Source organism: Mycteria americana, chromosome 5 (genome assembly GCF_035582795.1).
Source record: "Mycteria americana isolate JAX WOST 10 ecotype Jacksonville Zoo and Gardens chromosome 5, USCA_MyAme_1.0, whole genome shotgun sequence".
Taxonomy (NCBI): domain Eukaryota; kingdom Metazoa; phylum Chordata; class Aves; order Ciconiiformes; family Ciconiidae; genus Mycteria; species Mycteria americana.
In genome coordinates, this window is record NC_134369.1 from 19,730,875 (window position 1) to 19,757,500 (window position 26,626).

The 26,626-nt window shown below is 42.0% G+C and overlaps 1 protein-coding gene across 1 annotated transcript in view; it reads right to left on the reverse strand.

Annotated features, from left to right (window-relative positions):
* Positions 1 to 360: 360 nt before the first annotated feature.
* MUC2 (mucin 2, oligomeric mucus/gel-forming) overlaps positions 361 to 26,626 on the reverse strand; it is a 52,885-nt gene continuing 26,619 nt past the window's right edge. The window contains 25 exon segments of the mRNA XM_075501615.1: positions 361 to 837; positions 2,269 to 2,398; positions 2,695 to 2,734; positions 3,413 to 3,541; positions 4,209 to 4,307; positions 4,766 to 4,888; positions 5,550 to 5,590; positions 6,211 to 6,315; positions 6,927 to 7,104; positions 7,279 to 7,310; positions 7,479 to 7,579; positions 7,902 to 7,971; positions 8,619 to 8,797; positions 9,118 to 9,322; positions 9,454 to 9,637; positions 10,785 to 11,032; positions 11,599 to 11,773; positions 12,938 to 16,773; positions 18,939 to 19,541; positions 21,264 to 21,452; positions 22,352 to 22,849; positions 23,217 to 23,246; positions 23,618 to 23,815; positions 24,384 to 24,427; positions 25,307 to 25,454. Coding sequence (XP_075357730.1) covers positions 588 to 837; positions 2,269 to 2,398; positions 2,695 to 2,734; positions 3,413 to 3,541; positions 4,209 to 4,307; positions 4,766 to 4,888; positions 5,550 to 5,590; positions 6,211 to 6,315; positions 6,927 to 7,104; positions 7,279 to 7,310; positions 7,479 to 7,579; positions 7,902 to 7,971; positions 8,619 to 8,797; positions 9,118 to 9,322; positions 9,454 to 9,637; positions 10,785 to 11,032; positions 11,599 to 11,773; positions 12,938 to 16,773; positions 18,939 to 19,541; positions 21,264 to 21,452; positions 22,352 to 22,849; positions 23,217 to 23,246; positions 23,618 to 23,815; positions 24,384 to 24,427; positions 25,307 to 25,454 — 7,835 coding nt within the window. The 3' untranslated portion in view covers positions 361 to 587.

Genomic DNA, 26,626 nt, shown 5'->3' on the forward strand with positions numbered 1-26,626 from the left:
TACATAATTGTGATGAACTGTGACAGTTCTAACATACACAGCCCTGCTAAAATGAAATCTGGTGCTGAACTAGAAGTTTCTCGAGTCACCTGAATAACTTCATGATGCATCATTCATCTTTGGCTTTGTTCTGGCAGGCAGCATTAACTTTCGCCCCATCTTACACATTGGGTCTTCCAGACAGTACCTTCCAATGTTTCAGTTTTTAAGGAGCCAGAAATAGATACCCCAAAAATTTAGGAAATACATCCATTGACTTCCTGTAACTTGAAAAGGAACGCTTCTTCTCTTTAAAGCTCAGGCTCATCAAGACAGCATGTGAATAAGTACAAAACCCACGTTTTTTGAAATGTGCTTTTAATCGTTCAGAGAAAATAAGCTGATTATAAAAGGACCCAAAAGGCTGTGCACTTGGAAGAGTACAAATTTGTGTTCTTATTTTGTGCACAAATAAATAGAGCACCGTTAAAAATAATCAGAGAACAAACAGGATACAGTAACTGGGAAAAGCAAAGTTCCAAAGTAGTTAAGGAAGATGAGAATGGTGCATAGTCCTTTTAGTTGAACACCGTTAGGTTTTTTCCCCTTCATTTTGATATTAAGTTGATGGCCCTCTTGATACGGTTCAGAGTGCTTGCTTTGTCATTTTCTTCTGTGTTCTGGAACTCACTGGATTGTGAGCATTCAGTGTCTTGACAGCTGCAGCTTTCCACGTATATATACTTATGTGAAATTGACTGCCCTGTGGGGCATTTCAGTTCAACTTCCCTCACAGTAGTCCTTGATTCCCTGCAGCAGGAACAGCTGTGCTCCATAGAATTGGCCTCAGCAGAGTATCTGTTAACATGGAAAATGGCAACATTACTCTGTGCCAGAAGCCAGCGCACAGAGGAGAGCGTGAAATTAGGTACAGAATTCCTGTGAGAAGTTTGGAATAATAGGTAGAAAAGCCACAGTTGTGGCTAATGAAAGTGCTAAGCTCATCTGACAGAGCAGTGGTTATAACAATATGCTTTTAAAATTCATTGCATTTGCTAAGATTTTTTCTCATAAAACAATTGGTATCAAAGTCCTAGTAAAAAATCCCAGTGAGTTCTAGGAGCTCAGCTTCCTTAGATTCCTCTCATCATCCCAGTGCTGATGGATGTTAAATACACCAGATCAACAATTACGGGCAGACAAAGCCCTGACCTGAATAAGAAAACTGCGTAGACAAGTGGCTACAATGCCATCTACAATGACATCACATCAATCAATTGGCTACAAGGGTTACAATTGCATCATGTGAATCAAAGTGCATATCCCAAACCAGGCAGGAAGGGGAAGCAGCAGCTCTTTCTGTTCCTATCTCACAGCAAAGTATTTTTTGAAGTCTTGTGTTCATCAGCTTCCCAACCACCATTCCTAACCTGCAGAATCTGCCAATATCAGGCTATACACTGTGTCAAGAGCCATCTTTTTTCTTGTATTTGTGTGCAGAGGCAACCACAGCAAGACTCTAAGATGCTAAGGTATTTCAAAATACTAATAAACCCACTGGCTAATTAGAGTTCAATCTGATACTAAAGATCAGTTTTCTCCCATGTGAGGTGCCCTGTGGCATATTCAGTCATAGGCAGCAAACGGCAGTTTCTTTGGGGAGTTAGAATTATGTTTTTCCAGTGTTTTAATACCTCAGTACCATGTATCCTACTAGACACTTTCTTATAGCCATTTTCTTGTAGATTCTCTCATTTCGGAGAAAAATACACGGTGAAACTACTCTACTAACACCATTCCTAAAGCCTTTGTTTTCTAATTTCTTTACTGTATAAAAATTACACATGTTTGAATCTTCCTTTAAAAGATCTATGTGTATTTCATTTTAGATGTTAATTATTGAGAAGCACCTTTTCAGCTTATGAGCATCAGGTCTGGCAGCCCTCTGGGCTCATTCCCATTACAGGAAATAATCCACGTTCTTTTGTGATGATTTCTAGCCAAGGTGGTTTGACACAAATGACAGACAAGACAGCTCTTAATGGATGAATAGACCTTATCATAGCTGTCTGAATCCCAAGGCAATTTAATACACTTTTCTCCTTTGTTAATACAATAAGACGAATCAACTGTTCAGTCACAGGTTTTACAATTTTGTGCCCATGATTTGGGGAGGTGATAGTTTCAGGTTTTCTACCATTCTGTAGTTTACCTATTTATTGTTCCTTTTATATAAACAAGCCCAGTGCCAGCAGAATTCAAATCTCATTGTCCGATCACTTTACTTACAGTGCGAAGGTTCCACACGTTCCTTCACATTCAGTCATGACAACTCTGTCCACAGAACGGCAGCCCTTATGGACGATAAAGTCTTTTCTTCGACGGACGGAGCACGGTGTGGGACTATCCACAGGTGCACCTATAGGGAAAGATCAGAAAATACTTTCAGTGAAATAGCTCCAGAAGTTCCTTGCAGTTCAGCACTCTCCGGGCTTCACTAGTGCACTCCAAGAATTTCCTTAAGTGGTCTTTCTGCTTCAGTTTAAACTTTCCCAGAGAGTAGAGATCGGTCAGTGAATGCTTGGAATAACAAACATAAATATAAAAGCATCTATTTAAATACAAGCATATCAGCCTCTATAGTTGGAAAATGGGTTGATTTAAGAAGAAAATTCATTCTCTGTATTGTTGATTCAGGTACACTGGCATACTTACAGGTTTTGCAACAACCGTTCGGTAAGAATGTGATAGTTCCCTAAAAGAACAAAGAAACAGGAAAAATAATATTATTTTCTTTCCCTGTATTAAAGAGGCTTTTAGGCCAATAACTGAGGAGAGCAATTCCTCAATGGCTGGAAATAACCAGTGAAAACTGTAGCATTGATCTGAATAAACAAAGTTAATGGTGTCTTCCAGACTTGAAATTTATCAGTTTACAAAGAGTTGTGGAAATAAAGATAATGCTTTGAAGGAAGTCTACAGTTAACATCATGCAATTTTTCCTCAAAAACAATTCCAAAACATGTTTTCTTAGAGACTTCTATATTTGAATGGGGAACATGCATGGTGTTACTGGCAGCCTACTGACTGAACAGCTGGTGTTTCTGTAACATTCAAGAAAACACGGTTCTTGTTCAGACAGGACCCCACACAAAGCAGTCAGCAAGGACTTTGTATCCCAGTGCTGACCAGTGTTTTGGCTTACTGAGAGACAGCTGCCAGTTATAAGCCTTGAACTCTCACCCAGATATCTTATTTTATACACTCTATAGGTCCGAGCATGGATGCAGCAGAAACTTTTGCCCTTGGGACTGAAAAACTTTGGTGTAAGGTCATCAGAGCCTAGTTTGACTTTTGTTGCTAGTTAGGTGGCTGATCTAAACTGAAGTAATCTATGCATTGAGTAGAGGGTAAGTTTTCCATATTTACTTACAGGTTTGCAGCTCTCCTCATTGAATGCTGGGCATGTAATCTCAGATGTGGAAGAGATAAGCTGGTTGTGGATATTTACACAGCTATAAATGGTGCAGTTGTTGTAAGGATCATTTTTAAACTCTCCAGGCTGCAAGTGAAATACAAAATATAATAAGGAAAGCTGAAGGGATGTCACACACAAATTGTCCTGTCCTCTGCCAATGACTTTCCTCTTGTTTCCCAGTAAATTATTTTTAGGTTAACAGCCATTTTGGATACAGATTATTACGTGTGTTGCAGTATGCCATACGTGGAGACAATCTTCAGTTTTACATGGGAATTTCCCTTGGAAAAGAAAAATCCCTCTAAAGTACGTAGAGTACATTAGAGTTATTAACAAAATCATCCATGGCAATGGATTTTGCCTAGGGAAAGCTGAACTGTTATACAGTAATTAAGAACAATCCTAAACTTTCACCCTACAGGGGCAATAAAATTGTTTCATACACAGGCTTTACTAGTGTTTTTCAGTACACGGAAACCAAATAATATAGAAAAGTCCAAGCTTTTGGACATTGCAAGAAAAACCTTTCCAATGATATTGGATTTGTCATTCCAGGAAAAGCCTTCCAGAAAATTTTATTTCATGAGTCCTTCCTTCAGGCCAAAAAGCTGTAGATAGGCTTTGCTTTAGGGGAGCTTCTGACCTTGCAGGTGCAAACTTACACTAAGCCTTATGTCTGAGAAGATGTTCCCTCTCTGAAAGGCGGAACTTTACAAATTGGGTAGAGATGTAAGATGTAGAGCATACTTACACTCAAGATGAGGTCAGAATTGTTTGCTGTATGTATAACACACTTAGTCTGCACACATCTTCCACAACATTCACCTTTCACTGGTTGACGTTCATACCCCTAGATATTAAAATTAATTGAAAATGAAAGCACTATGATAGATGCATTTTTGAGAAATAAATGAAAACATACTAACCCATTAATTGATTATGCTTTGAAGTGCACTCTAGATTTGTGCCTTTCTGTGCCTTTCTGTGTTCCAACCCAATGGAAGACAAGTAATAAAAGCATGCTATAGATGGAATAAATTAAAGCACTATAATAAATATGCCTAACAATTAAATATCACTCCATTAAGTGCTCTACAGAAATTTCCCATCTAATCCGCCCAATATGAACTGAATACTGTAAGTTACACAGTCAAGCTTCACATACTAGATTGCTTAAGGACAGTTGGTATTCATGCTGGAGTTGGACTGTGGATTTCTGCTCCCTTATACCACTCATTGATCAAACTGCTTTTCATGTACATGGGTATTTTGGGGGGTGGTGGTGTTTATTTTAAGTTTTTCACTTACTGGTTCACAATATGTGTTGCATGGAATATGTTCACATGAGATGATATTCAGTTGAGTACTGACATTAACTTCATTAGTGCAGAAACAGTTCTGACACTTATCAACAAAGACTGAGGAATTAGGCTATAAATTTTAAGGAAAAAAAGGTTCATATATTAATGAGATATGACAAGCATGACAGACATTTCTTAATTTCCAAAAAATCTGTAAACCAAGCAATGGAAAAGGCAACAATCACAAGCACTATTGGATAGCTATTTGGCTAGCCATTTATGAAGACAACATTTTAAATACTGAATTTAATTTAATGTGTGTCTTTATTGAAGTCCTATATAGCAATGATAAACTCAGATATTAAAAGGACACGTGTCATACAAATATCTGCGATAAAACAATTACTAGACCAAACAGAATTTATTAGGAATCTAAGTCTGTTTAGAATAATACTTATTTACAAATCTTTTCAATTTTGAAAGCAAAGTCTTAAAACTGCAATAACATGCTGACAGTAAATGTGGACTGACTTTTTAAAATGCATGCACACTTAACTCTAAACCCAAATATCTCCCTGATACTGACATACAAACAACTCTTCAGTCTCTTTCATACACAGCAACCTTTTCAGAAAAGATTTAGGCTTTCTGAAATTGATGAACACCTGATAAGAATTTGAAAATTTCTAAAATATTGATTGTACTAGATAAACCTCCTCATAGCACTCCTGATAAAGTATACTAATTGGTCTTTTAAGCTTTTTCAGAAGACTGTTGAAATAGGAACTTACCAAGAACTCAGCATTCTGATGTACACAAACCCTCTTGGGAACTGTTAACAAGCAAGGAGTTAGGTGGTTACATGGAGGGGAGGGGAAAGGTCTTCACCCCACTCTAGTCAAACTCATTTCTTCCACAATGAATCAAAATACATATGATCAAATACATTGGTTATTCCCCATTTCTGGTAGCAGATATGACATACATAAAGTGTAAGAACAAATACTGCATATGCAAAAAGGGAGGAAGATTTGGCCCAATATACCCAGTCCAGTTCATAGCCAAGAATGTCCACTTAACAGGTACAAATAGTTCCTTGTTTCAATTACCAAGAACAAAGCAGACTTTGTAAAGTTATCTTCTATTGGGGATGTTTACAGGGACATTTTGCTAGATTAAGCTGAGACCACAGTCCCAGTTAATTTGGTAGTTGTTCTTACATGTACTTACAACCAGGAAAATTTAACTTGAGCCACCTGAGCTATATCTGATTTCATAGTTGTTCGTCGTAACCATAGCAGTAGTAACCAATGTTAATAGGAACTGTTTTGTAGAATCTGACTGTGTTTAATACCTCTTTCAATAGGTTATTGCATACAATCTTACTAAGTGTGATGCTAAATTATGTAATATATAATGCTAATAATTGTAATATATTTGCAAGGGACTTACCACACTGGTACGAAGGACAACACTGACCACTGGGAATATAAGAATGAACTTCAAATCCCAGTGTACACTTGGGGGCTTTAGTTGTGCACAAGCTTGTATTGCATTCTGAAAAAAAAAAAGAATAAGCCAGAAAGTACACTAAGTCACGGCTACTAGAAATAGGCATCTACCAAAGCATTTAGGATAGACTTTTTATTACTAGGGAACAGTCCAGATCCTCTCCAAAGAAACAAATTGCAGAAAGAGAACACATTTTTCCTAGTGAATCCAGGCACTGGATTGGTGGACTGCACTAGTTTATGAAACTTTTTCTACTATGTAATTACCAAGTGTTAAAAAAGTATCACAATTCTTTGCAGAGAAGTAGTGGACAACTGTTACTCCCTCCAAGGTTGTAGGCAACTGCTGCAAAATGAAAACCCACATGGAATTCCATAATCTATCTGCATTTTACTTGAATAAAATGTGGTCGTGAACTCAAGAACTATAGATTCAGTTATGTTGAGTCCCATAATTGTAAATTCAGTCATGCTGAGTCATTGCAATACTAAAACATATTTTCCCTAACACTGAGCAAGCTGAATTTAAAAAGCCTGAGGAAAGATGTTATTTTGTGACTCCCTGCTGAAGGTCTCTGGTGCTAAACTAGTGCAGTTCTCTTTTCCTTTCTGTTCCTAAAAGGTATAGAAAGACTAGAAACAAAAGTATAAACTCACTGCAGGTGACAATGGGGCAGCAGGAGTCTTCGGAATTGACTTCATTGACCTCATACAAGCCTTCTCCATCACAACTGCTCTTATTTTGTTTGGCACATTCATGAGGCTCACATACAATGCCATTTCCACCTTCCAGGCAAATACAGTCCTGACAGTCTACTGTAAACTTTTCCCCAAACTGTCATTAAAGAAAATAAAGTGAGTGATTGTATGGTTACCAATTAAAAAGAACAGAAGTAAAAACAGGAATGAAAAGTTGGGAGAGCACAAAACAAGGCTGCACCAGTGGAGACCACTCTCCTCTCCCCACCCCTAGCCTCTACTTGAAGTATAAAAGCATATGGCAGCATACCTCTCTTGGTATCTTATCCACTCCAACACAGCCTGTGAAAATATCAAAATAAATTTCCATTACCACTCATGTAACAGTAGACATCTCTACTATATGTTGTATGAGTACTGCATACAGTCAGATCTATGAGATCTGACTGTATGAGAAGGAAACGACAAAGAAGAAACAAATATGCATCCAAGTGAAGCAGTAAAACTCACCACAGGTTTTCACACAGACATCCACACTAGAATCATACAGCATTGTTCCATTAGGACAGAAACAGCCTTCCACTTGTTTAGCTGAAGTTTCATTTTGTTGACTGTATGAGACAAAATGTTCAGAGGAACACCTTTACTGTCATAGGCATACAGAGGACAATTATGCCAAATAATCTTTCACTTGAAGATACAGTGGCAAATGATCTGCACATTTGCAATTTAGGGATTGTCAGTGTTCATGTTTGGTATAGCCAAACAACATAAACAGTACAGGCACACAGATTTAGGATCAAGAGAACACTGGTACCAAATCTGACAGTCAATTTAAGACATGACAGGAGGCTGATTTCTCTCATCCACCTATGCATTAGATATGACTGAACAGTTGTATGAGCTATAACTAACAGTGAAGGAATTATTTACCTTGATTTGCAGGTTATCTCTTTAATAGGACCACATGCTCTGTATTCTTTATCCAAGGGGCATTTATAAGCTGGAATGGGAGAATAAGAAAGGAGGAAAAGCTCAGTAACAATATCCATGACCTTATACTAAGAAATTAAACACTGACTACTCATTTTCCTATGTATCTTTGACAATCTTGAGAAGCAAAGAGAAAAAAAATACTTATATCAGACTTGTGTCTCTGAATTGAATTATTTTATGCAATTTAGCCATAGAGATATAGCACCATACTTTACATTAAGGAGATAAACCCAAGAGTCTACATCTTGATTACAATTTTTTTCATCATTTCAGTCTCTTTTACACAAATTCTCAAAGGGGAGTGTATTCCTACCCTCTGTCCTCTTCTTACTACAACTGAAAATTAATGTATATATCACTAAATAGAGAGTGATCTGCCAATGCCTGCAAAATACAAAACTACCTGTGCACAAAAAAGTATCTACTGATACAGATGTTTCTGGCACAGCCAATAGATGTATATTTTTGCAGGCTCATTTATCATTTCCATTGTTAAAAATGTTACATGTAAAATTACTTAAGGAAAGCAGCTGGTGTGATTTATTCATGTCTTCATTGCTCGGAAAGCAATATGACTTACCATTAGGATGTTAGTGCCAAAACAGTTCCATATAAGCTTCCCTAATAGTTCAAGACACATGGCCAAATACTTACAGCAAACACCATTGGTATGACTTCTCCAGTCAATGCATACACTTTGATCAGCACAGGTGGCAGCATAGATCTGCAGACTTGAGCATTCCAGGTCTAAGTTGGGAAGTGCACAACTATCAAAAACGCAGGCTGCATAGTACTTTTCAGGCTGGACAAAGCCATGGCATGGCTTGAACACGCTAGAAAGAAAAACATTTGTCATTATTAGTTACTCTGTTTTCTGCTAAATGAGTGTGGGAAAAGGCAAGAGCATAGGACAGTGGAGGACAGCGAGCGTAGAGGAACGTGAGAACATCAAGAAAGGTTAATGTAGCAGCCAGAGGGTTGGAAGCAAACTATCAGCAAAGAATGACATCTAGAAACAGTAAAAGCAATGGAAGCAACCCACAAAGCTACAAGAAACAGAGCAATAGTTAGAAACACTTTTTATTGAGAAAGTAATCCTAAAATTGCCACAATTTGAAGATCAAAGGCTTATAAACCCCAGAGGAATGCCTACCTTCCCAGAAGAAGCTCACAGATGGAAGATTCTTTGCAAGGCTGCATTGGGGTTGTGCTAGGTGCTTTTGTAGGAATGAGGCCTGGAGAGCACTGTGGTTTGGAGGGATCAACAACTTGCCAATGATCTGCCATGGTTTCACAGTTTTCCGCAATGTTTCCATTTGGCAACATGCAGTCATCTGCGGTGTTGTTATTGCAAGTACCTAAAATTCATAAGGGTAGAAAGAATTCACTCACAGATTTGTTATCGAATTCCATTCATCTTTGTGGCAGGGCTGTCATTTACCTGTTTGTGGTTTTCTAAGAGTACAAAAATTACAAGAGTAAGCCTTACCACACTGTCCATGAGTGTTGTTGCCAAACAGGCGGTAGGGCATTCTGATAGAAAAAGACAAGCCATTGTAGGTCACGTTCATTTTTAGTTCAGGAATTTCCACTACACGATTTATGCCTGACTCATAGATGCTCAAGCCAAATTTTTTGTAAGGCAAAGCCACTGCCTGTTTGTTTACTGTCACCTGATAAAGAAAAGAAAACAGAAAAGAGACATATATTTAGTTTGATTTTAGGAAACAATTGACTGTTCATTACTTTGCATTGGAGGTAGAATGTAAAGGCAAATAATGTGCTTTTAGTTTGTAGCAAGTGTCCCTGTGTTTCCTTTTATGTTACTGGAAAGTTGAACTTTTCTTCTCTGAGCCAAAAAAAAGGTCTATCAGCCACTCATAAACTAGGCTAAAATTCAGAGTTTAAACCAGCTACATTCTAACACAGCAGATTTATTAGAGTGACTACAGCATTGAGGGTACCCTGTGAAAGTGCAATATAAAATTCTCCTAAATTTCTAGTACACACAGTTTTAACTTTCTTGGCATAAAGGGAACATGCTTGTGGGAAAATTAAACGAAAGAAATAATCCAAAATCTTTATTATTTATTTAAATACAGTAGCCATGATATACCTATGGAACTACCACTACTACTTTTACTCAGCAATGGTAGATTTCCTTGCTTTGGAGAAAAAAAAGAGGTCTAAAAGTTGCAAATTTTCAACAATGTGCTGCAACCTAACTTGTAATATTCCCACACAGTAATGTACAAAAATAAAACAAAGAAACCCCGCAAGATCCTAAAAACAAACACTTCTCACCCAATTTTGAAGCCCCAGAGCTGGGGCGTCATGTTTATCAATGAAATAAACACATAACATCCCCTATTCTGAAAAACTAAAAAGGTGACACCAATCAAAGCTAGTAAAGGTACTTTTTAAAAATGCTTAAGCCCAGGACTTTATTGTTTTGTCTAGTTTATGTTGTATCCTCCCATTCAACATTTATTTGTTTCCTTTGTTACATTAATATTAATTATAAATTAATTTATTTTATATCCTTAACTCTTCGCAATTTATCCACATTTGTGTATTCAGGAGACATAAGGCACTGCAAATATTTGAGATAAAAAAGGGAAGAAGTTGTAGAAATTTTTCCCTATATTTGGAGTCAAAAAAACAGTCCTTCAAAGCAGTCCTATTTTATAATCCAAACTGGTATTAAATCTAAAACACAGATTCCTTTTAAATTTTTTTCCTAACATTGTGAATATAATTATCAGGTTGATGTTGCATTAATATTTCAATCAAGAAATCAAAGGTAACATTCTCCAATACCTCTACTTGTAGAGTATTTGGTTTGACTGTTGCTATGCGCACTTCCTGAGTCTCATGCCTCACAATGAGCGTTCGAGGACAGGAGACTATATCCCGTGTATCACAATGGTAGTTATCAATGTAGACACCAAAGTTGTCAACTTTCTTATAAATCTCTTCCACAAGGACATATGTACAATTCCCTTGATAGCTGTAGTACAGTCCATCAAAAGTCATGTAATGTGGGTCTCCCCAGCCAGTGCAGTAGCCTACAAAAACATACAGCTAGGTTAGCTTCTTATGGCAACATACAGAATCAGATCAGACTACAAACAAAATCTGCAGGTGTGGGAATCATCTCATCTAACTTTAAGCACTTAAATTTTTGAAGTGTATGTGTCAATGCATGAGCTCATTATCTAGAACTCATCAATAATAGAGAAAAACAAGCACTTTCAGGGCACAGTTCATCTGACTTATTTCTGATAAACAACTGATTACAGGATTAACTGCTCCCTAGATATACCTTTACCAATAGTATGAACAAGTAACATATGCAGCCTTCTAGCCTATAGATGTCTGCATCTGGAAGTTTCAATCCTGTCTTGGGAGACCAACTCATTCTACTCACACAATAGTTATGTAGAAATGATGGCAAATTAAGTGAAAGCCCCCAGTCACCTAACAAGAATCAATGAAGCACTCCAAACAGACCAACACTAGGAGTCTGAGGGTCACAGCCTTGTGCAATACTTGTCCCCTGATAAATATTGTTGCTCTTGACACTAGTATTGTTCCCAAAGGAGATAAAATATTCAACAAAATATATACTTACAATCACATTCCCAGTGCCAACAGCATCCATCCTCATCAATGACTTGCACAGGAGAAAGCCCATTGGCACATGTAGGTTTAGGAGGTGGATTACAAATTATGGGAATGACCTGGACTATATTATCTTCTATACATATTGCCTTAGTGCAGTTACAGAGCCACCATGACTCACCTGGCTGTGTTTGAAAAGAGAGGGGGAGGGGGAAGAGAGAGAGAAGTCTTATGAAGCAGTCAGACTGACAACAGTTATACCTGACTATCTTTTGCAGAGTTTTGAAATGCCATATATTTATTGACAATTTTTCCCCACCAGAAGTCTGAAAATAGGAAGTGCAGCAGTCAGCAACATCAAGACCCGCAAGATGAGCTAGCACTACTGAGAGCTGCTAAGTGAAAAACATTACTTATAAAATTCAAGCCAGTAACCTGAAGTGGGAATTGGCTTTTTTAGTTTCAGCTATCTAAAAGCTAGATGTCTGATCTAATCTCATCACCTAGACTCCCTCTTTAATTAACAGTGAAAGACACTGATCAATATCAGTGATCAATATATGATCAATCCCCTTCCATGAATGCCTAGAACAGATTAACAGCTAAAGCCACAGTGAACACCAGCTATTTGGGGAGTAATGTCTAAGGTGATTATGTGCATGCATTGTGATTGTATGCATTTTTTCTATCTTCCACCAGTTTTTCAGCCATTGATAATTTTTATCCTTGCAGATCTACTGAGCAAGTTGGTAGCCATCTAAGCTGTGAGAAGACTTTAGAAACGTATAAGACATTAGCTTGTCTGTGTCAGAGGTGGAGGGTTTCAAAAAACACAGAACTCTGAGTCAAATTTCACAAGCATTTGAATATGGTGATCTGTTTCACAGTCCTCTCCTGAAACCAGACTATGACTAAGTATGACTCATTCCAAACTCAGACTAGTTCAGCCAGTTCTTGTTGGGCTGCACTGTAAACACACAAACAACTTTTCCCCGCTCTGGACCTATTCAAAAGCAGAAACAGAAAAGATAGTTTAACACCACTTAGCCCTTGGTAACCTCTTCATCAAAGCTATCCTGCAATAAAAAGAAAGATTGAGCTGTGATCTAACTCCTTGAAGAAAGCTTTTTTAAAAGTATCCTTGAAGAAGTAATAGAAGTATATAAGTTATCAAATGAAATATCATTGGAAGTCATGCTGATACCCAAGAAAACAGAAGGAAATAGAATGGACTGATACTTCCTTTCCTGTTCAGATAAATACCTACTATGTATGTTACTAACATTGAAATGTTGTGCCTAGTCTCCATCCAAACCAGAATGCTAAAAAACCTCATGAAGTCTACTCACCGCGTAAGATTCATTAGGTAAAATAGAACAATTTCTTCCAGGAGTGGTTAGTAGCGGACTTGTAGTTGAACTTGAAGCACTGAGTGGAGTAACTGTACTATACGTAGAACTTCCTGCAATGGTGACTGCACTTGATGTTGCAGTTGGCCCAGAAGTACTAGTTGAGCCAGGGGAAACAATTTCCGAGGTGGTGGTGGTGGTGGTGGTTGCAGTGATTGAGGTAAAATTACTATAGGTTGTTCCTGAAGTGCTGGTAAAAGATTCTGTTGGAGTTGTACCAGAGGTGCTGATTGACATGGGACTGGTTGATACTGATGGCAGAGATATAGTAGTGCTAGTGGTAGATTCTGGGGAAGATGGTCCTGAAGTCGTGGTGGTGGTGATGGCAGTTGATCTTGTTGGAGTAGTGTGAGTTGCAGTGGTTGTCATTGGGCTACCAGTTTCTGTTCCTATTGTGGTGCTGTGAGGAGTGGGTCCTGAGAGTGTGGGGCCCGAGGCAGTAGTCGATCCGGTTTCAGTGACTCCAGAGGTGGTGGCTGTCGGTGGGCTTGTGGACACTGATGGTGGTGATAGAGTACTGCTGGCTGTAGACTCTGGGGAGGATGGTCCTGAGGTTGTGGTGCTGACGGTGGTGGTAGGTGATCCTGTTGGAGGGCTCCCAGTCCCGGTGGTAGTGGTCTCGTGGCTAGAAGTTTCCGTTCCTATTGTGGTGCTGTGAGGAGTGGGTGCTGAGGGTGTGGGGCCCGAGGTGGTGGTTTTGGTGGTCAACCCTGTTTCAGTGACTCCAGAGGTGGTGGCTGTTGGTGGGCTTGTGGACACTGATGGTGGTGATACAGTAGTGCTGGCTGTAGACTCTGGGGAGGATGGTCCTGAGGTTGTGGTGCTGACGGTGGTGGTAGGTGATCCTGTTGGAGGGCTCCCAGTCCCGGTGGTAGTGGTCTCGTGGCTAGAAGTTTCCATTCCTATTGTGGTGCTGTGAGGAGTGGGTGCTGAGGGTGTGGGGCCCGAGGTGGTGGTTTTGGTGGTCAACCCTGTTTCAGTGACTCCAGAGGTGGTGGCTGTTGGTGGGCTTGTGGACACTGATGGTGGTGATACAGTAGTGCTGGCTGTAGACTCTGGGGAGGATGGTCCTGAGGTTGTGGTGCTGACGGTGGTGGTAGGTGATCCTGTTGGAGGGCTCCCAGTCCCGGTGGTAGTGGTCTCGTGGCTAGAAGTTTCCGTTCCTATTGTGGTGCTGTGAGGAGTGGGTGCTGAGGGTGTGGGGCCCGAGGTGGTGGTTTTGGTGGTCAACCCTGTTTCAGTGACACCCGAGGTGGTGGCTGTTGGTGGGCTTGTGGACACTGATGGTGGTGATACAGTAGTGCTGGCTGTAGACTCTGGGGAGGATGGTCCTGAGGTTGTGGTGCTGACGGTGGTGGTAGGTGATCCTGTTGGAGGGCTCCCAGTCCCGGTGGTAGTGGTCTCGTGGCTAGAAGTTTCCGTTCCTATTGTGGTGCTGTGAGGAGTGGGTGCTGAGGGTGTGGGGCCCGAGGTGGTGGTTTTGGTGGTCAACCCTGTTTCAGTGACTCCAGAGGTGGTGGCTGTTGGTGGGCTTGTGGACACTGATGGTGGTGATAGAGTAGTGCTGGCTGTAGACTCTGGGGAGGATGGTCCTGAGGTTGTGGTGCTGACGGTGGTGGTAGGTGATCCTGTTGGAGGGCTCCCAGTCCCGGTGGTAGTGGTCTCGTGGCTAGAAGTTTCCATTCCTATTGTGGTGCTGTGAGGAGTGGGTGCTGAGGGTGTGGGGCCCGAGGTGGTTGTTTTGGTGGTCAACCCTGTTTCAGTGACACCCGAGGTGGTGGCTGTTGGTGGGCTTGTGGACACTGATGGTGGTGATACAGTAGTGCTGGCTGTAGACTCTGGGGAGGATGGTCCTGAGGTTGTGGTGCTGACAGTGGTGGTAGGTGATCCTGTTGGAGGGCTCCCAGTCCCGGTGGTAGTGGTCTCGTGGCTAGAAGTTTCCGTTCCTATTGTGGTGCTGTGAGGAGTGGGTGCTGAGGGTGTGGGGCCCGAGGTGGTGGTTTTGGTGGTCAACCCTGTTTCAGTGACACCCGAGGTGGTGGCTGTTGGTGGGCTTGTGGACACTGATGGTGGTGATAGAGTACTGCTGGCTGTAGACTCTGGGGAGGATGGTCCTGAGGTTGTGGTGCTGACGGTGGTGGTAGGTGATCCTGTTGGAGGGCTCCCAGTCCCGGTGGTAGTGGTCTCGTGGCTAGAAGTTTCCGTTCCTATTGTGGTGCTGTGAGGAGTGGGTGCTGAGGGTGTGGGGCCCGAGGTGGTGGTTTTGGTGGTCAACCCTGTTTCAGTGACTCCAGAGGTGGTGGCTGTTGGTGGGCTTGTGGACACTGATGGTGGTGATACAGTAGTGCTGGCTGTAGACTCTGGGGAGGATGGTCCTGAGGTTGTGGTGCTGACGGTGGTGGTAGGTGATCCTGTTGGAGGGCTCCCAGTCCCGGTGGTAGTGGTCTCGTGGCTAGAAGTTTCCGTTCCTATTGTGGTGCTGTGAGGAGTGGGTGCTGAGGGTGTGGGGCCCGAGGTGGTGGTTTTGGTGGTCAACCCTGTTTCAGTGATACCCGAGGTGGTGGCTGTTGGTGGGCTTGTGGACACTGATGGTGGTGATAGAGTAGTGCTGGCTGTAGACTCTGGGGAGGATGGTCCTGAGGTTGTGGTGCTGACGGTGGTGGTAGGTGATCCTGTTGGAGGGCTCCCAGTCCCGGTGGTAGTGGTCTCGTGGCTAGAAGTTTCCATTCCTATTGTGGTGCTGTGAGGAGTGGGTGCTGAGGGTGTGGGGCCCGAGGTGGTGGTTTTGGTGGTCAACCCTGTTTCAGTGACTCCAGAGGTGGTGGCTGTTGGTGGGCTTGTGGACACTGATGGTGGTGATACAGTAGTGCTGGCTGTAGACTCTGGGGAGGATGGTCCTGAGGTTGTGGTGCTGACGGTGGTGGTAGGTGATCCTGTTGGAGGGCTCCCAGTCCCGGTGGTAGTGGTCTCGTGGCTAGAAGTTTCCGTTCCTATTGTGGTGCTGTGAGGAGTGGGTGCTGAGGGTGTGGGGCCCGAGGTGGTGGTTTTGGTGGTCAACCCTGTTTCAGTGACACCCGAGGTGGTGGCTGTTGGTGGGCTTGTGGACACTGATGGTGGTGATACAGTAGTGCTGGCTGTAGACTCTGGGGAGGATGGTCCTGAGGTTGTGGTGCTGACGGTGGTGGTAGGTGATCCTGTTGGAGGGCTCCCAGTCCCGGTGGTAGTGGTCTCGTGGCTAGAAGTTTCCATTCCTATTGTGGTGCTGTGAGGAGTGGGTGCTGAGGGTGTGGGGCCCGAGGTGGTGGTTTTGGTGGTCAACCCTGTTTCAGTGACTCCAGAGGTGGTGGCTGTTGGTGGGCTTGTGGACACTGATGGTGGTGATACAGTAGTGCTGGCTGTAGACTCTGGGGAGGATGGTCCTGAGGTTGTGGTGCTGACGGTGGTGGTAGGTGATCCTGTTGGAGGGCTCCCAGTCCTGGTGGTAGTGGTCTCGTGGCTAGAAGTTTCCGTTCCTATTGTGGTGCTGTGAGGAGTGGGTGCTGAGGGTGTGGGGCCCGAGGTGGTGGTTTTGGTGGTCGATCCTTTTTCAGTGACTCCAGAGGTGGTGGCTGTCGGTGGGCTTGTTGATAGCGATGGTGTTGACTGTTGAATAGTGGTGCCTATGGCAGACACTGTACTTTCTATTTCTGTCGTTCTAGTTGTTGGCCATGGTGTAGCTGAAGGAGTAATTGTAGTACTCATCTTTGTTGTTGTTTGTGATTCAGGTGTTGTATTCTCTTAAGACAGGGAGAAAACACAGTATTTTATGTTAAGTAGGCGAATTGCATTTTTTAGTAATTTTATTTCATTTTCTAATAAGCAGATGAAATTCAACGAACCTAAACATATGGTATTTAGATAGGAATAAAGCAGAAACTGATTTATTAATGGCTTTTGCACATCAGAGGGATTATTAAAAAATCTGCTACAATTTGCATGGGAGACATTGATGTAAATACTTTATGAACGATCAATGTCAGATGGAACAGCTCTAGTGTTAAAACTTTATACTGCAGAGAAGAGTTCAGCAGTCCTAAATCCAGGGGAATTCACTGAGTTTATCAGTGAACTCTTTGGTTAATTCTGTATTGCTGTCGTGCTATATTCTATGGATAGGCCACTGTTCCCTGTGTTACTTCATGTGGCATGTTCATACCAGCATTGATTATGCTCAGAGTCATTTGATTCTACTGAAACCGAGCAGCTGCTGGAGTAATCTGTATTCCATACCTAACTCCCAGACCTTTAAGACGACTCACCCACAAGCTATTTTGGCATGCTATGAACCCCAAATTCACTTTTCTGCTTTTCCCTTCTGACATGACCAAGCCAGTGTTCATTCTGGGACCTAATGCAGGCCACTTAAAATAGTTGTTGATTAGTATTTTATAAATTGTTCACAATACTCAGAGGCCAGCCTCAGAGCCATCTGTTTGTGCTTTTACAGCATGATGTAAGAGACACACAGTAGATAGAGAAGCACTGCGTATATAATAAGAGTGCAGTCAGAATGCTGGAGGATAGGAGGAAGTAAGATACGCTGCTTCTGCCCACACATTCCACAAGGACAGTCCTTCAACTAAAATTAATTCACATTGGGTTGAGGACAGGCAAACTATTTCATGTTCAGAAGGAAATACAGGAATAGACGGTGTACTGTCACAGAGGCAGATACACCGGGATGTTAGGGGGTCTCACATTGATGCCGAAACATTAGCTTGCTTCCCAGCAGCATGGGGTAAGCTGGAGAACATTGCTCATGGGAATGCTGGGAGAACCCGGCTGCCCAGAGCTTTGGTCCGTAGCAAGGGGCAACCCACGGTCTGAAACCTTTCCCCAAACCCTGCGGGGGAAAACCTTTGAAGCTTCCTACAGCCAGAACTGCAGGTGAGTGGCAGCGATGGCCACAGAGGCAATGCCAGAGAAGAAGGGGAAGAAAGTCTGCACAGCTGTGCCCAAACAGCACCTGAAATGACAGTGCCACAAAACCAAGCCTCACTCCCATTGCACACCATGGGTCCCGCTGAGTTCATTCTCTCCAGCGGAAGGATGAGGTCCAACAGCAGCAAAAGCAAGACTTCCCGTCAGTTCAGTATCTGCCTAAGCTGGGCAGAGGCACCAGGATGAAAAAACTCCTAATATTCCTGGTAATCAAAGGAATGGAACCGAGAACCAGAAACACGTTCCGCGCTCTCCCTCCTAAATGGAGAGCTCAGTACAGGACCCACTCTACTCCACTCTCATGAGACACCACCTGGAGTGCCACATCCAGCTCTGGGGTCCCCAGTACAAGAAAGACATGAAACTGTTTGAGCGGGCCCAGAGGAGGGCCACAAAAATGATCACAGGGCTAGAACACCTCGCCTGTGAAGAGAGGCTGAGGGAGTTGGCGTGGTTTCAGCTGGGAGAGGAGAAGGCTCCGGGGAGACCTTATTGCGGCCTTTCAATATATGAGGGGCTTAAAAGAAAGACAGAGAGAGAGACTTTTCACCACAGCCTTAGTTACAGCACAAGGGGCAACGGTTTTAAACTGAAAGGGGGTAGGTTTAGATTGGACACAAGGAAGAAATTTTTTATGATGAGTGTGGTGAGACACTGGAACAGGTTTCCCAGAGAAGTTGTGGATGCCCAGTCATTGGAAGCATTCAAGGCCAGGTTGAATGGGGCTCTGAGCAACCTGACACAGTAAAAGATGTCCCTGCCCATACCAGGGGCGTTGGACTAAAAGATCTTTGAAAAGGTCCTTTCCAATCCAAACTATTCTAGGATTCTATGATTCTTTTGGAAATACACATCAACTATACTCCCTCAGAGTACAAAATTAAGGCATATGTTAAGCTGCCAATAAACTTTGATTTCTCCTATAGCAAGGCAACAAATGACAACACAGCCAGAGAATTACTCATTGGTTCTGAAGGCGGAGGCTCCGGGGTTTTGGTGATTATTGTTGGTATTGGGAACGTGCTTGCAGTAGTTGGCGTGCGTGCTGATGTGCTAGGAACAGTTGTCGTTGTCCACAGGGTGCTGCTGGTGGTGCTGCTGGGGGGCATCGTGGTGGTGGCAGTGCTGCTGGGAGGCTCCGATGACGTCGGCGTGGGAGTGGTTGTCGATACAGGTGGAGGGGACACTGTGCTCGTTGTGGACGAAGGTGGGGCTGTTGTCGTGCTCGTGGTGATATTTTTAATACACTCTGGTATGTTGGGGATGCAGCAGACACTGATCTCGTAATTGAGGCAGACTGGCATCGGTATTATACCTCCTATGGACTGATTGCGATTGTCACAGATGAGCCCTGTTTCAACATTGCATACCACGTTCTGCCCTAAATCTGCAATGGGAATATCAGGGTATCGCTCTGCTCTGCATGAAATATTCTCAGCTTTCGCGCAGACCCAGGAGGAGTTGTTCTTCTGAATATTCTCAAAGGTTTCATAGTCACCACTGTTTCTGTCGGAACTATTTGGGTAACTCACATCAATCCAGTCCGTCCAGATGCAGTCACAGGCTGGGGGACAACAACAAGAGGAACAATTAGAAACAGCTGGAACAGAGACAACAAGCCAGGGCACCAGCACACTCATGGGTGGTGCTCTGGGCATCCACTGCACACAAGGGTGCCCCTCGGGCACTGCTATACCAGTCAGTCAACCCTGGCCACAACAAAGCTCATTTGTGTGGGCAGGCCTCCCCTTCTTTGCCCTACAAAGCACACTAGGGCCAAATCAGGACACAGGCACTGCCAAGCTATGTGTGTCTCCCTCTCACAGCAGGGGCGCATTGCTCTATTGGGCTTCTCGTGTGCAAAAACCACATAAGAGCAACACATGAGGTGGAGCAGGACTAAGCAGGGACTCCTGCCACTCTCACCTTCTCATGCCACTCATACCACCTCACTATCTCAGGGAGAAACCAAACACCGGGAAGGGTCATGACCACAAAGGAAGCAGGCACAGGACACACATTTCTGCCAAAATGTCAGCTTACTCCCCAGCAGCGTGCGGATCGCTGGAGAACAATGCTCATGGGAATGCTGGGAGAACCCGGCTGCCCAGAGCTTTGGTCCGTAGCAAGGGGCAACCCACGGTCTGAAACCTTTCCCCAAACCCTGCGGGGGAAAACCTTTGAAGCTTCCTACAGCCAGAACTGCAGGTGAGTGGCAGCGATGGCCACAGAGGCAATGCCAGAGAAGAAGGGGAAGAAAGTCTGCACAGCTGTGCCCAAACAGCACCTGAAATGACAGTGCCACAAAACCAAGCCTCACTCCCATTGCACACCATGGGTCCCGCTGAGTTCATTCTCTCCAGCGGAAGGATGAGGTCCAACAGCAGCAAAAGCAAGACTTCCCGTCAGTTCAGTATCTGCCTAAGCTGGGCAGAGGCACCAGGATGAAAAAACTCCTAATGTTCCTGGTAATCAAAGGAATGGAACCGAGAACCAGAAACACGTTCCGCGCTCTCCCTCCTAAATGGAGAGCTCAGTACAGGACCCACTCTACTCCACTCTCATGAGACACCACCTGGAGTGCCACATCCAGCTCTGGGGTCCCCAGTACAAGAAAGACATGAAACTGTTTGAGCGGGCCCAGAGGAGGGCCACAAAAATGATCACAGGGCTAGAACACCTCGCCTGTGAAGAGAGGCTGAGGGAGTTGGGGTGGTTTCAGCTGGGAGAGGAGAAGGCTCCGGGGAGACCTTATTGCGGCCTTTCAATATATGAGGGGCTTAAAAGAAAGACAGAGAGAGAGACTTTTCACCACAGCCTTAGTTACAGCACAAGGGGCAACGGTTTTAAACTGAAAGGGGGTAGGTTTAGATTGGACACAAGGAAGAAATTTTTTATGATGAGTGTGGTGAGACACTGGAACAGGTTTCCCAGAGAAGTTGTGGATGCCCAGTCATTGGAAGCATTCAAGGCCAGGTTGAATGGGGCTCTGAGCAACCTGACACAGTAAAAGATGTCCCTGCCCATACCAGGGGCGTTGGACTAAAAGATCTTTGAAAAGGTCCTTTCCAATCCAAACTATTCTAGGATTCTATGATTCTTTTGGAAATACACATCAACTATACTCCCTCAGAGTACAAAATTAAGGCATATGTTAAGCTGCCAATAAACTTTGATTTCTCCTATAGCAAGGCAACAGATGACAACACAGCCAGAGAATTACTCATTGGTTCTGAAGGCAGAGGCTCCGGGGTTTTGGTGATTATTGTTGGTGTTGGGAACGTACGTGTAGGAGTTGGGGTGTGTGCTGATGTGCCAGGAACAGTTGTCGTTGTCCACAGGGTGCTGCTGGTGGTGCTGCTGGGGGGCATCGTGGTGGTGGCAGTGCTGCTGGGAGGCTCCGATGACGTCGGCGTGGGAGTGGTTGTCGATACAGGTGGAGGGGACACTGTGCTCGTTGTGGACGAAGGTGGGGCTGTTAAAAACAGCAGGGACAGAGAAAATAGACAAAGGTGCAAGATGCATGAGTGGGACACAATATGCACTGAACAGAAGTTACGCATTAGGCAGCTGCCACAAACCTATAGTAATCAGCCCACTCTCACCATAGCAAAGGCCTGTATCACTAGGCATTCCTTTCTGGTCCCAGAAAGCAGACTAGTTCCAAATCAGTGCACAGACAGGGTCATGACAATCCTTTCCTAGCAAAGAGCCTAGGGTTTTGCTGTAATGCGCTTCTCATTAAATCGAAAATACCTACCAATAGGTAAGACATGAGGAGGAGTAAGGCTGTGTGAGGCTTTCTGTCTCTGCCTTATTACTTAGAACACCTCTCATGGAGTAAGAACTGAGAGGGAAAGCTTTGGTCTGGGAAGGAAGTGCTGCACAGGGATATGTTCCTGCCTGATTGTCATGTAATTTCCCTTTGGTGAAATGTCAGCCTGATGAAGAGGTTCACAGAGTGCTAGTGGATCTCAGCAGCCGAAGACCACAGTTCACAGCAAGCAGCAGCCTGCAGAGTGAAACTGTTCCTGAAAGCCTGCCAGCGGAATCCTTCTTCCATAGATCTATAATCCCAGGCAAACGTTAGCACTGACAGGGAAAGCAGGAGGAGAAAGGGAAGGAATTCTGCAGACCCCCACCCAGACAATGCCTTTTTATGGTGGTACTCTAACTCAAGGCCTACTCTAATCTCTCACAACAGGTCCTTCTGGGAATCTTCTCCCTAGCAGGAGGATAGAGCTCCAAACCGGTATAAGTAAAGCTTCCTGCCAGCTCAATATCTGCTATGGAGATGACATGCCTTTAGTAGCTGACAGCCCTTTATTTCTCCTATGGCAAAGCAAGAGCAGAGAGTATTGGTCTGCTAAATACCTGGAGAGGTTGAAGTTACTGGGGTGGTGACTGATGGTGTGAATTCGCTTGTGATGGTTGGGGTGGGTGTGGGCGTGGTGGTAATTGCTGTTGGCTGCCTGGTTGTAGTGGTGTTAGGTACTGTTGTGCTGGTGGTGGTTGAAGTTGCAGTTGGTGTTGGACTCAGTGTACTTGTAGCCTCACACGAAATGTCACGCCCTTCACAACAGTTTACTCTGATTTCATAATTATAACAAAGTTGCCACATTGTTGGGTCTTGCTCCTCATTTTTACAGATTAGTCCATATGTAACATTACACTCTACTTTCTGGCCAAGTTCCTCTAAGCTTACGTCGGGTTTATCTTTAGCCCTGCATTCAATTTCTTCAGGAGCTTCACATATTTTGTTTCCATGTTCATTTCTTATTGCATCATAGGTTTCATAGTCACCGCCACCTTCTTCAGGTTTACTAACATCAAACCATTCAGTCCAACTACAGATTAATCCAAAGCATGGAGCTGCAAGAAAAGACAGAGATTCAGCATCTGAGCTTACTGAGAACATTCTGAGAAGATTAATTTTGTATTCTATTCCTTTAATGACTAGAGCAATGCATTGCAACTTGTCATTTTTCCAAGAGTAAAGAGTTTTAAAATTGGTTCTATATTACCAGGTTTTTCAACATAAAGCTTCATATCAAAATAAAATCACCAGGCTGAAGCCTTTAAAGGTCTTTCTTCTCTCTTATCACATTTTTGCAATTTAAAAAAAATTACTTATTTTTGTTTTAAGTATATTTTTTTGTAGTGGCTGTCTTTAATTTACCCTTCCTTTAAATGTTCCTTTGACATTTTTTAACAACTTATTTTTCTATTTAAAACTTACTTGTAGTTACTGGAGGTCTTGTAATGGTAACTGAAATAGAAAAAAAAGATTACTCCATCATCTTCAAGCTTTAGAAAAAAATATAATAGTAGTTTTAATTTTTTTTTTTTTTTTTTCTGAGACTACTGAGACAATTTCTACTATCCCAGCAGGGTATTGAGATGCTAACATGTTTTTCAGAATTAGGGAGACACCCTATAGATTTATAGTTACAATTTCTTCCATGAGAAGTAAATCAACTCAAAGTGTTAAAAATCTTTTTTAGTGTAGTGTGATAAAACTATTCATAACTATTGCTCTATCTGTGTCAACTATAAGCCCATATAGTTGTACATTCTATCTTTAAAGTATTTTCCTTAAAGAAAATAATTTTTATACGCACATCTCTGTCGAAGATTTACCTGTGGTGGTAAGAGTACTGGTAGGAGATGAGGTTGAAATGGTTGTAGGTGAAGTAGGTGTTGGACAAGGATAAATTCTTCCAACAACTATAGAACCATTTTCTGCACAAACGTATGTTATACATATGTTGCCATCCTGTATTTGTGCCACAGTTTCACCCACTTCATAACTTGTTCCATTGATGACACAAGGACACCCTGCAAGAAAGAGCTTTACTGTGCAATTTTTCTACTACCAGGTAAGAGACAAAGGCAAAATACTTATGGACAAGTAAACATTTACATGAGTCATGCATGCTCCTTTCAGAGCTATACCTGGAGCTTAGATCTAATACATTGCACTAATTTATCTTTGCATTTAGAGGAACTTTAAAGTATCTTTAATAAAGCCCTGCATAAAACACTTGGAAGAACAGACTTACAAACCAGGTTTTAAAATGTTCTGAGAGAAGTAACAACTGCAGTTTACTATCTGACACTTTCCTATAATACTACCTGTTCTGGGAGTGCAAACTCTTGCAATAAAATCCATTAGTTTGGATAAGGGACATGAGGAGAAAGAATAAAGGGACATGAGAACAAGGTTGAACAAGAAGTACTAACAACAAGGTTCAACAAAAGCACTGTCCAATTTTCTTTGGCCACAACTTTCACTTGCACTGAAAAGAATTATTCCAAATCAGTACTAAGTCTTTTGTAGAGGCAGACATAGCAGTTCTATGCATTCTTTTCTTTTTATTTGTAGAAAAACCCAAACATTATTTACCTGGGATTGGTGTACACTGTATGGATCCTGAGGGGCCACAGACACTAAAAGCAAAATTTTCAAAAATTAAAATGTTGCAGATGTTTTATGGCACCTGTTAGCAGAGCCAAGAGCACAGAAACGTAGAAATTTGTTACTTGATCTTCATTCATACTACTGGTTATTTTTCTGGGTGTAACATTTTCCAATATTGCCTATAATTATTTCATTCAAACTAAGTCATCACTTTCATTCTTTAAGTACAACATCTTAAAACTATCATGAACCGCTTTGTGTTGCAAGTTGCAATAGTGCAATAATAACTGTTTTTCAGAGCAGTGAACTTATAGCTAGATCAGGGGGTTTTTGTCTCTGTTCATCATGTGGAGTCATAGATGTCAGTGCTATCATTAGTAAGTCTCTAGGAATGAGCAGTTAGGACTCAACTGTCTCTCAAGGCTAGTACAGATCATTTCAGATTACAGTGATTTTGAAATCCCCATTTTAAGTCAGAATGCAAAACAGAGTAGCCCCTCTCTTCCCAAAGACCCATGAGAATCAAAAGGTTGTTCTAGAGATACAGCCATGTTTCATGCCATTATATCATTTATGACACTTCAAAGAGTATATTTAATGAATTTGCTAATACACTCATTATAACGACTCTATCAACCTGAAATCTGGATTATTATGGGTTTGGAAAATTATGAATGAAAAGTTTAGAATCTATACATATTGTAAGTGCAGCATTTTTTGAGTTTAAGTCTTAACTGGAATAAACAGCATTGTTCCTCTGATTTTTATAGATAAAGGCTAGAATATACCAGCTCTTCAGTTGAAGGTGCATCTCTATTTGCTTGAGGCCCAGTAAAGTAAATGAGGGGCTCAGCATACATACATTCTTTCCTGAATTACTGCAAATGTTTTTGCATTTTTTTATATACCATTTTGTACAGTTCTCTTCTGTGGGTATTTCGTTCCCAGGGGGAACATTAGTTCCATTGATGTAACACCAACATTGATCTTCAGGTACACATTCCTTTGTCTCTTCATTATAAACAGGCTTGTCCTTAGGGCATCTGGGGTAACAACCTGTTGATGACAAGTAGAACAGTATACGGGATGAAGAAAAAGTATAAAGAGTTAACTCAGTGACAGGACACCTTTTGAAGGTAAATGAGTCTCCCTGAATAAAGCATAGTGAAAGAAATTGAAAATTTCTAATTCAAATTAATCCTTGGACAATTAGTCTTTCCAAAAGACTTAAATCAAACAATTCTCATTAATAATACTGGGGTGAGGAGGATTAAGTAAAAGTTTAGTCATGAAAACTAGTGAATTTGTTTTTTCCTAGTTCAAGATCTTGGAGAAACCCCTAATTTATATTGATTTCTATGGGCAGCTAGTAATTTTAAGACAAAGAAACATCCCGATTTTTCTACAGATATTGAAATGTGATCACTATATCAATAATACTTTTCTGAAGAATATGGAAGTGGATTCACTAACAAACAGGTTTTTCACTACATTTATTGGAACACTAGACTTTGTTTATGTGCCTTTAATAGACTAGGTATCTCTACCCCAAACAGATAATTTATCTGTATTTTTCCATACCCTTGGCCAGTGACCCAAACCCCACCTGCAAGGGATTAATTGTCTGTCAATTCTCATTGCATTTTTCATGTAAATACACTTTTAAAAAAATTATTGTGTCCTGCTTCCAAATAAACTCTCATAAAATCCAATTCTTAATTACATAAAGTCCTCTTTATACTGTACTGGAGTTCTAAATAGCCTATAAACTGAATGACCATGTAATTAACTGGTACTTCAAAATCACTTCACACTGCCAGACTGTACTAAAGATGTCCTAAGAAAAGTAAGTGTGCTCTATATTTCCACTGAAGATAAAAAACTAAACTAATTTAGAAAGATAATTGGATATATAATAATCAACCTTCTGACACTTTCCAAATCTTTCTAATAATCTGAGACAATCTATTTCAAAACATAGACTTGACTTTTTTTTTTTTTTTATATTTTGGTTAGGTTTTGGTTTTTTTTTTTGTGTGTCACCAGCAGTTCAAGGATTAAAATAGCAAAGTCAAACTCTGGGCAGTTCTTTCCAATCCCTACACTGGAGATAACTTTATCCAGTCCAGACCAAAAAGACTGTGTGGCCAAAAACATGGCTGTTTTTTTCCAACTTTATCATGTGGTAAAACAGAAGATATTTGTAAAGTCATTCAGATTCTTGGATC